The sequence below is a fragment of the Melospiza georgiana genome, chromosome 3, assembly GCF_028018845.1.
Source record: "Melospiza georgiana isolate bMelGeo1 chromosome 3, bMelGeo1.pri, whole genome shotgun sequence".
NCBI lineage: Eukaryota > Metazoa > Chordata > Aves > Passeriformes > Passerellidae > Melospiza > Melospiza georgiana.
In genome coordinates, this window is record NC_080432.1 from 25,841,568 (window position 1) to 25,857,242 (window position 15,675).

The 15,675-nt window shown below is 48.2% G+C and overlaps 1 protein-coding gene across 1 annotated transcript; it reads left to right on the forward strand.

The window, feature by feature from the left end:
• The first annotated feature begins 6,544 nt into the window (after window positions 1–6,544).
• On the forward strand, window positions 6,545–15,526 carry CHGB (chromogranin B). Its single transcript, XM_058019482.1, has 5 exons — window positions 6,545–6,647; window positions 10,233–10,276; window positions 11,491–11,584; window positions 12,386–14,064; window positions 15,160–15,526. The coding sequence occupies exons 1-5, from the start codon at window positions 6,599–6,601 to the stop codon at window positions 15,241–15,243; spliced, it is 1,950 nt and encodes a 649-aa protein (XP_057875465.1). The 5' UTR covers window positions 6,545–6,598; the 3' UTR covers window positions 15,244–15,526.
• The last annotated feature ends 149 nt before the right edge of the window (window positions 15,527–15,675 follow it).

Below are 15,675 nucleotides of genomic sequence, written 5' to 3' on the forward strand. Positions count from 1 at the left end.
CTTCCTTAAAAGTAAAATCTGGCACATAGCACACAGAGCATGAAATAATAAGATGTGATTAAAGCAATAGCTGGAGCTAACCAAAGCCAGAAAACTTGTGGCTGAAAGGTCAAACCTTTTTTAAAATTGCCTTTGCCTGTTTGTTTGCAGATGCTGGGACTTGGGAGGGAAAGTCTTGTAATGAAAGAACAACTATCATAGAAGATTTCACCCTCAGTACAAGGCAAACAAACTTTCACTTGCATTGGAAGGTAGGTTCCTGTAGTGGGAAATGTCAGTCAGCCTTAGGCAGGTGTCACTTTCCAGTGTTACCTGCACTGCTGTCAGAGATGAGCCAGGAATGGTGCTAAATGGGTGCTAAAATCAGCACCTCCTGGCCAGAGAAACAGAGTGATTCTGTAATTAAGGATACTGAGGTGGGGATGCTGTGCCCTGCAACATATTTTCAGAGTGACTTCCACCAATTAGTTTTTTCTAAGTTGCCAGCAGCTTGTTTTGGGTATCTGAGAGCTTCAAAGAAAGAGTGGAAGGGCAGAGGGCATTTACACCACATCTCTAACAGCAATTTCCCTCAAAACCCTGCAGTTAGAGCTTCAAACAATAATAGAGATTTTGCATCTGTGGTCCAGCCCCCACTGTTTCAGAAGCAGCTCAGCACGTGTTCTGTGAGGCCAGCTTGGTTTTGGTCCTGGTTTTTGCATCTTCCCTGAGTCTGGCTGGTGCCTGGGACAAGCTGAGTGCCACATGATAAAGGTGTGAGTGCAGGCAAGTGCCAAGGCTGGGTTCTGTCTCTGGGACTGTTCATGCTGCTTGTCTGGTGTTCCAGAATGGCCTGGTTGCACGTGAATTAGTAGGGAAGAAAGTCCTTCTGGCATGAGGAGACAGAGTGCTGTTTTGAGGGCTGGGGGAGGCTTTCCAAAGGCAGCAGTGCATTAGGCTGAAAATGCAAGGTGTGCTGGACAAGCATCAGACTGATTCCTGTGCCCTTCCTCCTGTTCCCTTTCCCATGGGGTGATTCTGCAGCTGATTTTTCCCCAAAAAAATCAGGCTCAGTGTGCCTCATCTGAGTGCTGGCAAAGCCACCCACTGTGGCTTGGTCTTTCTTACATCAGGGTAGCAGAATCTCTTTTCCTGTTTGGATCACATTCCCACCATCAGGGTTACTAGACAAATTTACACAGATGGAGCATCTTCCTGCTATTTTCATTTCCCAAGGCTGCCTTTAAGTTTAAGCCTTTTAAGGTTTTTTGATAAGCACACAGCATTTCACACAAAGGGCCTAAAAGTCTTAAAATCGGGGTATGCAAAAGGAAAAGGATATTCTAAGGGGAAAAGATGCTAGCAAAATATCCTCCTGCATTTTGCAGTTTGTGCTCTCTCTTTCCTAGGCTTTTTTTGCAATTGGGTTTTGTTCTTTGTGCCAGTGGCGATTCAGAAAAAGGTGATGGAAAATTTCTTGGGGGATTCCTTTTGCTGTGCGAATACTGCTGTCATAAAATAGATCTCTCAACACTGTGTTTTCAGTCTGCAATTATCTGCAAGGGCATAATTGGATTATTTTTTTAGCACATACATTGTTCAGTAATAAAAACTTTACTCTGAAATCATTGCAGTCTGTTGCAGAAATCTATATGTTTTTATGCTCCAAAATGGAAATTTGCCTCTGAAATTTCCATGACACTATCAAGCACAGAACAGTATTGTTCTTACCAAATAGAACCCTTGCTGAGAGTCAAAGTGCTATAAATATTTAAAGAAATTAATTACTAAATAAGCCAGAGTAGGGCCCCAGTCTTTAAATATTAAATGGAACATGCACAGTTGACAAAAAGCAGGCAGAAACTCTGAATGGGGAAATTTAATGGCCTAAATGTAATTATTTGCAGTGCAAAGGCAACTAATAAAGTAATTTTTGCTTAATGACAAGCAGTACTCAAAATACAAAGGCTTAAGTGTCCACATTTTGCTTGCTGAAAGAAATTTCTATCCTGTTTTTTATTCTCCTACAGAAGCCTCAAAGTTTACCAAGGAGGTTAATTACCCAGTGTGAGTGGAAAAAGGGCAGGGGGCATTGGCAGGGGTTGTTTCATGAAGGGTTTTCTTTGGGGCAGCACCTGGGTGTGCAGCTCAGCTGTGCCTAGCCTGCAGGGAGAGATGCTCCAGCTGCTCTCTGAGCATCAACTGCCTGAGAACTGCTGTCCTGCAGTGATGCTAATCCTCCAAAAGGCAGCCCAGAGAGATGTGGGGCAGCTTTTGGGCACTGTTATTGTCCAGGACTCCTGTCTGGTCAGGGGGTGTTGGGTGCCCTCACTTCCCCCCTGGCAGAGGAGGAGGCACCCAGGGCTGCAGAGGTTGCTTCTGTTGTCAGCAAGGCAATTTGGTGACAGCTGAGGCTGGGAGAAGGTTTAGTCATAGCCCAATTTATAAAGCCATGAGCAATCATGTCAGGGCTGCTTGTGCCCCTGCTCAGATCCAAAAGCTGCATCTTATCTTGATGGCCAGTTCCTCTGGAGTGGTCACTTTGGACTTGGAGTCCAGCACATCATTTTTGGACAGACAATCAGGTGAGGAGTGGCAGCTCAGAAAAAATGAAGTCTTGTGACTAAAAATGCCAATGGTGCTCACATTATTAGGCAAATTCCAACTTTCTCTTCTAGGAGGAGATGTGCCTGTTGGTTCCCATCAGTGTCATCCGTCCCATGGAGACATTTACCTGTGGAATTGCAGGAGCTCACTTGCATTTCCTGCCTGGAGCAAGCAATGCCAGCAAGTTGCTAACTGGGGAAGGAGCTAGGAAGTGGCACTTCATGCTGACTGCAGTATGGAAAAATTGCCCCTAGGCTCCAAAGTATCCTTTCCTTTCCTTTCCTTTCCTTTCCTTTCCTTTCCTTTCTTTCCTTTCCTTTCCTTTCCTTTCCTTTCCTTTCCTTTCCTTTCCTTTCCTTTCCTTTCCTTTCCTTTCCTTTCCTTTCCTTTCCTTTCCTTTCCTTTCCTTTCCTTTCCTTTCCTTTCCTTTCCTTTCCTTCCTTTCCCTTTCCCTTTCCCTTTCCCTTTCCCTTTCCCTTTCCCTTTCCCTTTCCCTTTCCCTTTCCCTTTCCTTTCCCTTTCCCTTTCCCTTTCCCTTTCCCTTTCCCATTCCCTTTCCCTTTCCCTTTCCCTTTCCCTTTCCCTTTCCTTTCCCTTTCCCTTTCCTCCTATCTATCTATCATCTATCTGTCTATCTATCATTTAAAACTTATTTTGTATTGCAGCACAATCCAGTTTTCTGCCATCTGATCTAACAGAGAGAAGGATGACTGGAGAGGAAGAGAGGTGTGTGAGCAGTATATGGGAAAATGTTCTGTGGAAAACCTGGGATGTTGGATAAATGGTTGTGTTTATACTTGGTCTTCCCTCTCTCACCTCTGTTTTGTCCTTGGCTTTGTTTTGGGTTTGGTGGTTTCTTTTCTTTCATTCTGCAGCCTGTGAGTGTATCCAGAAGCCCTGAGGACTTCTATCAGGTAGCACAGGGCTTTTTCCAGAGGACCACACCAGGGTCTGTACATGTATTTTTCATACCACTCAATAGTTATGACATCCCCTGTAGGCTTATTTTAAAACCTCTTTTCAGTTAGGCCATACAATATTTGACCTCATTTCTGTGGAATAGATACATCACTGAAAACCGGGAGCTAGAAGGATCCTGCATGGAAAAGAAGAGGGTTACAAGTGAAGAAAATTTGTTTTTTTAAGAATACTAAGAAAGACAATTCAGGAAGAGTTGGACTGAACTTTAAGGTTCTCAAGCAAAAATACCCTGTAAATTCTTTGGATTTTTAATGAAGAAAGTCTTTTGACACTAAAGACTGGAAGTCTTCTAGCAGCTTTTTCTGCACTGCCTAAGTGTATTGGCATGAATAAAACCCCACAGTGTGAGGTGCTATAAAAATACAGAAAACTAAAAAATGATATTTGCCCATGCTACAGAAATCACCCATCTGTACCACACAGGGTCTCAGCTGCAGCTCAGCTTGCTGGGCACTGGTACCATGTGCTAAGGCCACAGGTGGTGACAGTCCTGTTCCACTTTTGTGCAAGGAGGACCAAAAAACGTGTCAGCTGTGCAGCTCCACCATCCCTTATGTTGCAATGAGCATTGCATATGGCAAGGTTTCTGAAAGGATTTTGGTTCTGTTAGGGAAGCTGGATAGATGGTGGCCTTTAGGTGCAATTGTCTTTCTCCAGACCCATCCTCTCAGCACCTCCTGAATGAAAGAGATGAGTTTGTTCATGAAATGGGCTGCAGTATTTTAATGCCATGAAAACTAATTGGCATGTAAGAATGAAGATAATCCCCACTAGCACACCTAATTAGAAGAGCAATCCTCATTTTCCTCATGCAGTCTCCTCTCAATTTAGAAGGAGCTCAGGCACAGAAATTGCTTGTCATCCTTTGAAGTTTCAGCTTCTAGCATGAGCCAAATGTGTAACTTTCTAAAGCATTTGTATTTGAGAGAATCCCACAGGATAAATAGTGTTTATTCATAGAGCAGTAGATTGTCACAACATTGCCAGGCATGGATGTCACTGCAGTCAGAGTACTGACACATCTGAGAAAGGAGGTTGGGGTGTGCCACTCACAGTGATCAAATGAAATGTGCCTTTGCCTGCAGTAATCCTGATTTAGTGCAGTCACAGCTCTCTCCTGATCTGCAGAGAAATTCACCCCAGCTGATACCTGGCTGTAAAAGTCCACGTGAAGTGACACTGCTTTGAGAACAGAGGCTGACTTAATTAATTAACTGTGGGCAAGATGCTTGGATGCTCTGGTTTTCCAGTGCTGGCAGAAGAGTCTGTGGGATCCTGTTTTGGAATCCTACCCTGAAGACAGAGTTGGATATACTCCACTTCTGTCCCTACTCCTACACAGGCCTCCTACAACATTTGCAAATCTTTGTCACCTTGAACCTCATCAAATCTGAAGGTGTGAAGGTGCTCCCATGCAGACCCTGATGTAACTGATGGCAAAACATGCTATTTATATGCCTGCAGAAGCAGAGAATACATAAAAGGCAAATGCTTCACTTAAAATTCTTTCTCACGAGCAGCTGAAGAGGTTGAGGCCAATCTGAATCCTCACACAGACAGAGGAGGATAAGGGGGCCTTGGAGCCAGGGAAATTTGTCAGTCTTTTGAAACAGGCTCTTGACTTCCCAAAGCCATGACTGGAGATTCCCAAAGAAGCAGCTGCCTGTGGGGATGGGGCTGGCATAGGCAGTACAGAACAGCACGCAGGAGGGAGATTGGGAGGTGTTGCAGGTGGTTTGTCTTCCATGGCCTGGTGACTGGGTTGTGTTACTTTGCAGAAATTGCAAACTGAATGCAAGGTGAGCAAGGTGTCTGGCTTGGCTCCTGGTGTCTCCTCCTGGCTGTCTCCTGAAGCAGGCTTCAAATGGAGCTGGAATTCTGCTTCCTGCTGGTGAGTTGGTTTGGAGCACTGTGCTTGTGTCCTGTTTTCTGTCTCTAAAGGCTGCGTGGCTGTAGCAGCCTGCCATTGTTAATGGACGATAGAATGGCACGGGATGATAACAGAGGGAACTGCCAGCTTGGTGCACTGATCCATTGTCCTCCAGGAACACTGCAGTTAGAGGGCCATCTGCTTGGCTCTGGAGACAAACAAAAAAGAAAGCTGTAAATACACCTAAAATTGGAGATGACCCTCTGAGGGTTAATGAAAACCAAAAGGAGTTCTGGTCTTTGCCTGGCTCTGAAGGGAACCGGGTGGAACATTCAGACTTCCTCGTTTTAACTTGTCATTTAAGCTTTTTATTCCACTATGGACTAATTGGGACAGCAGGGGCTGTTAAAGGAAACCATGTAAAACTTGATCTCTGTATGCTTCCTCTGGCTCCCCAGAGCATCATGACAGTAAATAAGAGGTTTGCCTGTGGAGATGGATGCTGAGAGCAGTGATTTCCCTGGTAGAACTCTTGGGGAATACTGCTTGCCATTCCCTCCCCAGGGGCCATAAGCACTGGGATTGCTTCCCAGTCGGGGTCTGGGTGTACTGGATAAGGGGTGGGGGAGGCTGTGAGAGGAGGGAGCAATGAGGGGAGGGGAAGGGACAAAAACCTTGCAGGAGAAAAGGCTGCAGGAGCACCTGAAGAGGCTTTGATCGGAAAAGGGTGTGGAAGCGTGGCAGTGATTCCTTGTGGAAGCTGTTTCAGAGGGATGGGTTACCGCACCTCCTCCCTTCGGCATCCTCTGACGGTGGGAAAGACCTAAGGACGCTACCGCATCCTCCGAGCTGGAGAAGGAGGCAGGGAAGCCCCGCTTATCCCCTTTGCTGGGGCACGGCTGTACGGGGGTCTTGGAAGTGTTGGTCGGGGATATCGGGCAGGGCGGCTGCGGTGGTTACCGGGGAAGGGAAAGCGAGCTCGGCTTGCCCAGCCTGTGAGAAAGTTGGAGAGGAGGAGGAGGAGAGGGAGAGGAGAGCGGGGGCGGCACCGCCGGGGGCTCGCAGTGACGCAGCTCCGGCGGGGCCCCCCGCCCGCTCCTCCGCCCCCGCTCCCCTTTTAAACCGCGCCGGAGCCGCCGAGCGCAGCCGAGCCGTGCCGAGATGGGGCCGCCGGCGCTGCTCGCCCTCCTGGCGGCCGCCGCCCTGGCAGGTGAGCGGGGACGGGGAGAGCGCTGGGAACGGCGGGGAGCGGCGGAGGGATGGATGGATGGATGGATGGATGGACGGACGGGCTGGCTGGCTGGCTGGCTCCGGGGAGGCGGCGGTGGGTGCAGGACCCGCAGCCCGGAGTCGCCCCTCGGGAAGGGGCGGCAGGGATGGCGCTGAGCGAGAGCTCCCCGCCTGCTCCGCCTTTATTTTTATCCCGGTCTTTGCACAAAGACTTCTCGGTGCCGCTTCGTTCCAGCGGTGCTGCTGGGCTTGTGCCAGCCGGTGCTGGATGCCGGGAGGTGGTGGCAAAGTAGCGGCTCTGCGGGTTTAACTAACAGGGGTTTTAATTTTTTTGCACGCGGCATTAAATACAAAAACTGCACGGTGAAATGAACCTTAAACACAATAGAATGAGGTGATGGCTTGGCTCTGTAGTGTTTTATGCGTACTTACATCATTGGTTGAAAGAGTCGGTGTCATTCTGGGTTGAGTATTTTTGGCTTTAGGTCTGTTAGAAGTCTCCACGCTTCTGGGACTTGCACAGAGACTGTGAGGAAGTTGGCTGCCTTCAAGTGCTTTTATTGAAATCAAAGAGGGAGGGTGGGGTACGGAGGGGAAGAGACCCCAGCACAGAGAAGCTCACACACTTATACCGTAGATTCTATGGGGGTTTGTTACCAAATGTTTTTTTCCTGTTTATCAAAGTACCTGATCAAACAGATCAGGTACTTTACATCCTTTGTGGCTGTTGTGCTTTCAAATGTTGAACTGGTTAGACATTAACTTCAAGAACTTTCTAGTGCTCCTGCAAATCAATATGCCTAAATTTCAGTGATCCTGCCTAGGAAGACACTGTGACATTTTGGTGAGGAATGACACTGCACTGAGTCATCTGTGCTGATGAAACAAAGCCATGTGGGGATTTCATCAGGGACCCACCTGAAGATCTGTTCTAATCTTGGAGATGGAAGCAAAAACCTTGTGAATTTGTCCTGCATTTATCATTTCTCATGATATTCATCAACTCTCAGCACTTAGGCAAAATCAGATAATCTGATCACAACTGCCTGGGCAGAGCTGGTTCAGGAGGGTAAAGCAGAGCCAGGGCTCAGCTGTGCTCCGTGGGGCTGTGGTTTGTTTCTTGCTGTGTGTTCAGGTGCAAGGTTTCCATGCTGGCACATGCTCTGCTCTGGAGCCCTGCCATGCTCCGTGTGCCTGCTGTGCCCCTGCAAGGCCATGGGTGGGTGTCCTGCTGCCTGAGCCCTGTCCCTGTCAGGGTGGTGGCCTCACCCCTCCTGGGCACACCTGGGGACGATGGCAGCCGTGTTGGCCAGCACCTTCGGGTGGCAGGTGGCACTGCCAGCACTGGGTAAAGTGGGGCACTGCTGGCTCCCCACTGCCTTCCTGGCTCATCCCTGGCAGAGCAGCTGCCTCAGGGAGTTATTTCAGCCTCCGGCATTGGATTGGAGCCTCATCCTGTTTCTCCAGACAGGTTAATATGAGGTTTGTCTAATACCATTTGGTTCTCCTGACACTGTTATGATGCTCCCTCTTTGTTCATGCTGCCTTTCACTGTTAACCAAGCTCTTGGGAGCTTTTGAATGACAGCAAAGACAGTGGGTACAATCTGACTTTGTCTTCCTGTGCCACTGACAGCACTCAGGGAGTGGCCTGAAGGAGGAAAAGATGTCCAGGAGTTTTTCTGCTCTGTGCTCTATCCCATCCTGGGTGTCACTCACAGGAGATGTGCTGTGGCTGCATCACTCAAAGGATAAAATCAGTGCTTTCCCTGGAGCCTGTCAGGTTTTCACAGGGGCTGGAGGAGCAGAGGAACCTCCCCAGAAAGAGCTCATGAAGGGGCTCATACCTGTAAGTGGAGCCTGGGGATAGCAACATCCCCAACACCTGTGGGACTGAGAGAATGTCTTTTTAAGACTAACACTTGTTTTGGTGGGAGGGCTTTGTCTCCTGCCTGCAGCAGCCTGGCAGTCATTTGCATACTGGGTTAGTGAAGGAGCTGGAGCCGCCTCAGGCAGCTCTGAACGCCTGAGCTGGGGGAGAGGCTTGGCTCTGAGCAGCACCATCCCCTCACACACCACCTGCCACTCTGGGGGAGGCAGGCAGTGCTATTTTAGGGGAATCCCTGCTGTGCTCTCCTTGTGTGGGTTCCCTTCTCTGATGGCACTTGTATAGGCAGGGAAGGGCTGGGGGCTGGAGAAGCACATCCCTGCATGTGTGTTTGGGGGAGAGCACAGAAATATCAGTTATTAGTGTATGATGCTCAGCTATTACACTCTGAGTCAGTGTATCCAGGGGATGTCTGCTTCCTCTGCCAGCACAGAGAATAAAAAGGTTGTGTTCTTTAAATAGTGCAGAGCTACGTGCTCCTGCCTTCCTTGGGACAGTGCTCGTTCTCCTGATGCTGAGAGGTAAAACTGACCTCCTTTACCTCCACGATGTGCTGTGTGCTCATCTGTTTCAGGAGGTCTCTCACTGACCCAGCCAGAGAGAGGTCATGGTTGTATTTAGGACTCTCTGACCCGTGTGAGGACTTTAGGGCTGCACCTCAAGCTGTGTGTGTGTGCTGTGATTCTGCACCTTGGGAGGCCTGCACAGCCAGGATTCAACAGGCCCTGCTTCCACACACTACTGTGAGTGGCACAGGGGCTTAACCTCATTCCTGGAAATCTCCAGGTGCATGGGAATTGACTCAGCTCATTAATAACACACAGCACATTTATAACACACAGTTCATTAATAACACACAGCAGCCAAGCTCATTAACCAGCTGGAGCCATTGCAGCAGTGATGGCAAAACCAGGCAGCACAGAGGTTTTATGGGCAGTCGCTTCTTCCCAAAAGCAAATTCCTTGGCCCAGGTACAGTAGAACTGGTGTAAAGGAGGTGTGAGTTATCCCACATGTCCCCAGGGCACAGAGAGTGAGGGATGGGTTGTACTGCTTCCTTCCAGAGTGGTTTCCCACTGAGATTTGAGGAGGTTTTGCTTATTTCTTGGAATGATAATGGACCACTCAGAGAATGGAAATTTTCCTGTCTCTTCTGCCTGTCTCCATCCTTGCAGGAGACACCTCCAAGTGAGACAACATTTCTCCAGCAGGACTGGGACAGTAGCTGCTTTAAAGTCTTAAAGAATGGTCTGCTGTTGGCAAGGGGTGCACCTAGAGCTTCTCCAACAAGCCAAAAGATTCTTGGGGTGCAAACAGGCCTTGCTTGTTGGGTTTGATTTATTTTTTTTAACAGGTGGAGCTACATAAGAACCTGGTTTGAAGTAAAGTTCCATTTTGGAATTTGAACATGGCTTTCTTTGGTGTTGCATTTTTTGTGAGTGGGATTATTCTTGGTGTATATTTTAGTGCTACAAGTGTTACCATGCCTCTTCTCTCCTGCTGTGTCTCAATTTTAGGTGGCTTTTCCATCCAAATAAGGAAAGATTTCATGTGGAATGTGCCTGGTTTAGTTGGCTGCCAACCCAAAACCCAAGCTTCCCCATCAGACCCATTTGACTGAGGACTCCTGTCAGTGATGCTTGTGTTGATGAATCTCTAATAATTGGTTTTTCTTCCAGGTGCCAGCACAGTTCCAGTGGAAAAAGACCGTACTGAAGAAATGGTGAGTAGCTGCTTGTCAAACCAACCCCAGAAAATACCAGTGATGTGTTCTCCATTTCTTTTAACTCTCAGGACAATGCTTCATTTTTTTCCTAAGGGTAAATTTTTAAAAAAGCAGATGGCTGGTGTGGAACTCAAGTGCCTTTAGCTGCCAGGAGATGCCTGCCTGCACCTCAGTGTGTTTGGTGGAAATGGGAGCTGCCTCTTGTGTCAGTGTGGTACTTGTGAAGCTCTGCATTGTACAGCTGCTTGAAAAGTGATCTGAAATGTTGCACAGTACCTGTTATTGTACTGACAGCTTTGGGGAAAGATGAAATACCTACAGTTACATGCTGTGTTACAGACTCACTGCTGTAGTCCTTCCTCTCCTTCTGTGGAAAGAGATCTCCCCCTGTGTGATTAAATAAATGCCATCAGCTGCTCCCAGAGCTGACACCAGACCCTCTGCACTGGTTGTTGCTGTGATCATTTAGATCAGCAAACACCTGGTAATAACCAGAAATTGTTAAAAGACAAATGGCTCTGTAAATGTTTCATTGTCTCCTCCCAGTCATCCCCACAGATTGTACCCCCACAAACAGGAGCACTTGTTCTCACCATCAACTTCAGCACCTGAAAATCATTTTCTACAGAGGACAGACTTTGGTAGTGCTTAGAATTAGAGCACATTGTGTGACTTTCCTAAATCAATCAATTTTCTCTGCTTCCAGAGAGCCCAGTTGAATGTTCAGTGCTAAAGACCAGGCAGGACTCAGAGCACACACAGGTGGAAAGGTGTGGAGTGTGTCCCTGACAGAGGACAGGGAGGTGTTTTAGTGTATTGGCAGTCCAGACTGCCTGTGCAGCATCCTCATATGGGCAGGTCCTACAGGATAATCCTCATCCTTTGAATGTGTGTTGCGCCTGTTTATTTTATAGGGTGTGTTACCACGTGTTGTTTGACTTTCCTTTTTACTGAGTAGGGTATTTAATATTTTAAAAGGTACAAAAGAAGCCCCTTAGCTCTGCAAACAAAAGGGGAGATAAAAAGACCTCTCTGTTCTCTTCCTGCTGGTACAGGAGTGAGGGGCAGAGCCCATATGTACAGGATTACTCAAAACTCATTAATAATAACAGCCTGAACTGTCATCTCCAACAGGCTTTTCTACCAGCTGGGTCAGTAGTAAAGTTTCCATTTTTGCCATGAGGATTTCTCTCCTGTTTTGTCTCCTCCAGGTGACGCGGTGCATTGTGGAGGTTCTGTCCAACGCTCTGTCTAAGCCCAATGCACCCCCCATTAATCCTGAATGCAAAGAAATCCTTAAGAAAAGTAAGTACAACGTTATCTGCACGGAGGAAAGGAGTTTGGTGCATGGTTTCTCTCTGGTGATGGAGCTGGTGAAACTGGTGCCTCCAAATTTCAGTGGTAGAATTCTGGTGTCCTTCTGTCTGTCTCTCTCGGGGAACAAGCAGCCTGACCTGGGAATTCTCAGGGGTTCTTGCCTGACACTTGTGGCTCCCTCCTTGAACCACCTGGAGAGTCTGAGAGGACTTGACAAACTCTTTAGGTAGCCTGAGAAGATGAAGCATAACTATTGCAAAGCATCAGATTTCTTTGACTTTTTTTCAGTCAATTTTTAAAAAGCTTTTAAAATTTGCTGAAAAGATTCCCTGGTGGTTTTGGGTAGCATGAATGGATAGTTGTCTTTTTATTGTGAGTAAGCATCTGTGATGGGCCTTGTCTGGCATTCAAAGAACTGAACACAACTCCAGATCCCATTGTTTTTAATGGGAATGAGAGCTAGCTTGACTCAGAACTAAAAATGTGATCACAAAAAAAGCCAAAGAAGGAAATTTATTCTGGAAATTCCAGAGGAACTTGTAAAATGCCTAATTAAGTGGAGTTTAATTAGTTAGTTAATCCTTTTCCAGGCAAGCATACTAAATAGTGGCAAAGTAATGATTTTGAAAGCAGCATACTAAATAGTGGCAAAGTAATGATTTTGAAAGCAGAATTAAGAAATCAGTTCTGTCCAAATTTCCTTGGTACTTTGAGAAGCCAGTCATATCTTTGAAATAACACTTCAGTCGAGGGTTGGATTACTCCATGATGCTGCCTTTGTTCTTGTAGGTGATAAAAATGACAGAGAGAGAAGTGAAAATGAACAGCCTGAAGTGAGGCATCCCAAGGACCCAGCAGAGACTGAAAAACATCCTCCTGGGAATATGGAGAAAGAACAGAGGCAGGCAGAAGAGGAATCTGAAAAGTACATGGAAGGAGGTGATGAGGAGAAACTTGCTCATGAGGAAGGTAAAAGCGAGGAGGAGGAGGCTGGACACCACACACCTGCTCAGGATGAGACACTTCATGTGGAAGAAAAAAAGCACTACCAGGAAATTGGGAGAGAGGAGGAGAGGAATTACCACAGTGAGGAGGAAAGCAAAGAGGGGAAGTGTTGTGAGGATGTGGAGGCTGCTGTTGTCACCAAGAAGTCCCACTCTGAGGGCATGAGCGTGGATGAGTTCCGTGGTGGGAGTGATCAGAGCCCCAGGGGCCGCTGGCACCTGGAGGAGGGAATGCAGAGTCCTTCCAAACAAATTCGGGAAGGTGAAGAGGGAGAGGAAGGAAGGAGTGAGAAATACCACCATGAGTCTCAGGAACGTGGGTTCTCCCACCAGCAGCAGCGTGAAGCATCTGAGGAGAGTGAAGAAAGAGAGGAGGGAAAGGAGCCCTTCAAAGGCAAAGGTTATCATGGGAAGCACAGGGGGGGTGACTCCAGTGAAGAGAAGAGGGGCCATGGTGGTGAGAGGGGGGAACCAGCAGGGGGATCACAGCCAGGGGAGGCCAATCTCTGGGAGCAGTGGAAGCACCGACAGAAACATGAGGAAGAGTCTGAGGAGAAGGGTGGCTCTCCTGGCAGGCGTGGGCCCGAGGGGCTGCAGCAGGAGGGGCCTGCAGAGCAGGGCAGTGAGGAGCTCAGCTGGCAGCAGAGCCAGGAGAGCAGGGACGAGGAAAACAAGAGGCACCACCACAGTGAGGAGAGCAGTGAGAAATGGCACGAGGAGAGGAGGCAGCACAGTGGATCCCACCATCCTAGGGGCAGGATGCACCTTGCTGAGGGAAGCCAGGAGGAGCTGGCCAGGTACCTCAGCCAGGAGAGGCAGCGCCGTGTGGGAGGGAGAGCCCGCGGAGGGAACAGGCAACAGGAGGGGGCCCAGAAGGCTCGAGAGCACAAGGGCCAGGCCAGCAGGCACTACAGCACTGAGGACAGCCTGGAGGAGGAGGAGGAGGTGGAAAAGAAGCATCACAGCAGTGACCAGGTTGAAAATGAAGAGGAGGAAAGGTTTGCAGAGAGAGAGGAGTACAGAGGCCATCTCCCCGCAGAGAAAGAGAAGAGAACTGCAGCATCCTACAGGCCGTTCTACCCACTGGTGTGGTGGAAAAGCCAGCACTTGGACAAGAGGGACAGTGCAGGGGAGCAGCTTCTGGAGGGCAGGGAGGAAGGCAGGCCTGCCCTGAGTGAGAAGAGCCTTTTCCCTGAGTACAATGACTACGAGTGGTGGTCAGAAAAGCAAATCCAGAGCGCTCTGAAGCACAGGCGCAGCGAGAAGAGGAATCCTGGCAAAGCGAACAGATACGATGTGGAAAGGCAGTACAACAAGATGGATCAACTTGCACAACTTCTCAACTACAGGAAGAAGTCAGCTGAACTCCCAGGGCTGTACAGCTCTGGAGAAGACCTGAAGAAGCGTCGGGTGGCTGGCAATGACAGAAGGAGCCTAAGCCAGAGGCCCCTGACAGAAGAGGAGGTAAGTGCGCAGCAGTTTCCCTGAAAAGCTGGGGGAAACACACTCCCAAATCCATTCTCAAGGCAGCTGGGAAACTGCACAGAAAAACACAAAGATTAAGTCACAGTTAAGGTGTGAGTAGATCTTCAGTAATTTAAAAATCTGCTTGCTTTGAACAGCGGAACTTTGAATTTGCTGAACTACCCGAGGGCACAATCTGTGGGATAAAGACACAGCTCCTGTCTGCTGCAAGGCAGGAAGGGAAAGATTTTATTCCCCTTTGGGCCCTGCCTCTCCCTCGAGGCTCCACAGACTGACAAAACAAAGGTGCCATTGCAGCAGGAGCAGAGGGAAAACTGACAAGCACCACTTGGGCTGTCGGGTTGTTTAAAACACCGAGCTGCAGAGTGAGTTGGGTGTTCAGAGGGAAATCAGCTGCCCGTGGACTTCCCAGCTGGAATTGCAGAGCAGAACCTGCACTGCACTTCTAAGTCCAGTTCCTACGTGTAGTTCACATGTAGTGAATTCTCTCTATTTTGTTGGACTTCCTGTTCTGCTCCAGCATCCAGGAAAACTGATCCTCCAGCCATCAGTTAGCTCCCCTCAGGCACATCCTCCTGGTGTGTGTCAGTGTGTCTGTGCATTGCTCAGAGCTGCACACTGATTTATTTAACCAGGTGTGAATTGGTGTTAACGAGTCATCCCGGTAAAGGCTCGGTGCACAAAGCTTCTCCTGCTCTCTGTGCCTGAGGAGCTGTGCCCTCACTGCCCCTGTGCTGGCTGTGGGACCCGCAGGGACAGCAGCTGCAGCTGTGACATGGCTGGAGGCCACCTATGGATGGTAATGGTGAATTAAATCTACAAAGATGAGGCTGTAATTAGAGCCGGCTCTCACAATTAAAATTTTGATGCTTTCCCCAGCCCATGTTCAGTCCAAAGAAGGGAATTTCACCAATCTCCTAAGTCTTTGCTGCACTGCTGTTAACACCTGCTCTGCTCAGGGACAGGGAAGTGGCAGGACAGAATCTGCCTTGGAAATGGCCTTTCCTCTCCTTTCCCTGGAACAAAACATTTCCCAGCGTTAACAACGATGTGTGAAACGCTCTGTTTTCCCAGGAGAAGCAGCTGGAAAACCTGGCCACCATGGATCTGGAGCTGCAGAACATAGCAGAGAAGATCAACAGCCTCAGGAGAGGCTGAAGGTGTCCCGTGTTCTGTGGTAAAGTCACTGCCACTGGATTGTTGTTTGCCCCAAACCCAGGAAATTCTATTCCCTGTCCACTCTTGTGTAGTGATTTACACAGCTGAAAGTGTCTTTAATTTGCTGTTATGCTCCTGAGACCTGAATGGCATGAATTTTAGTACATAACCTTTCATGTGGGCAGGTATTTTTAATATGCTTTTGGAGATAATTGTGTTAGTGTTCTTCAGGAATCTATTTGTCTGAGTTTGCAATAATAAAAACCATTGATCTTGGACCAAACCTTCTCCTTGTTCATGTGGCTGCTGGGGTGATCTCAGTGAGCTGGTCAGGTGTGCAGATTGTGCACAGAACAGTGGTGCTCCAACACTCTTTTAAAAGTTACAAGGAGCCCATCTGTGCATTTCGTTTGCCACTTTGCATGAGCATGA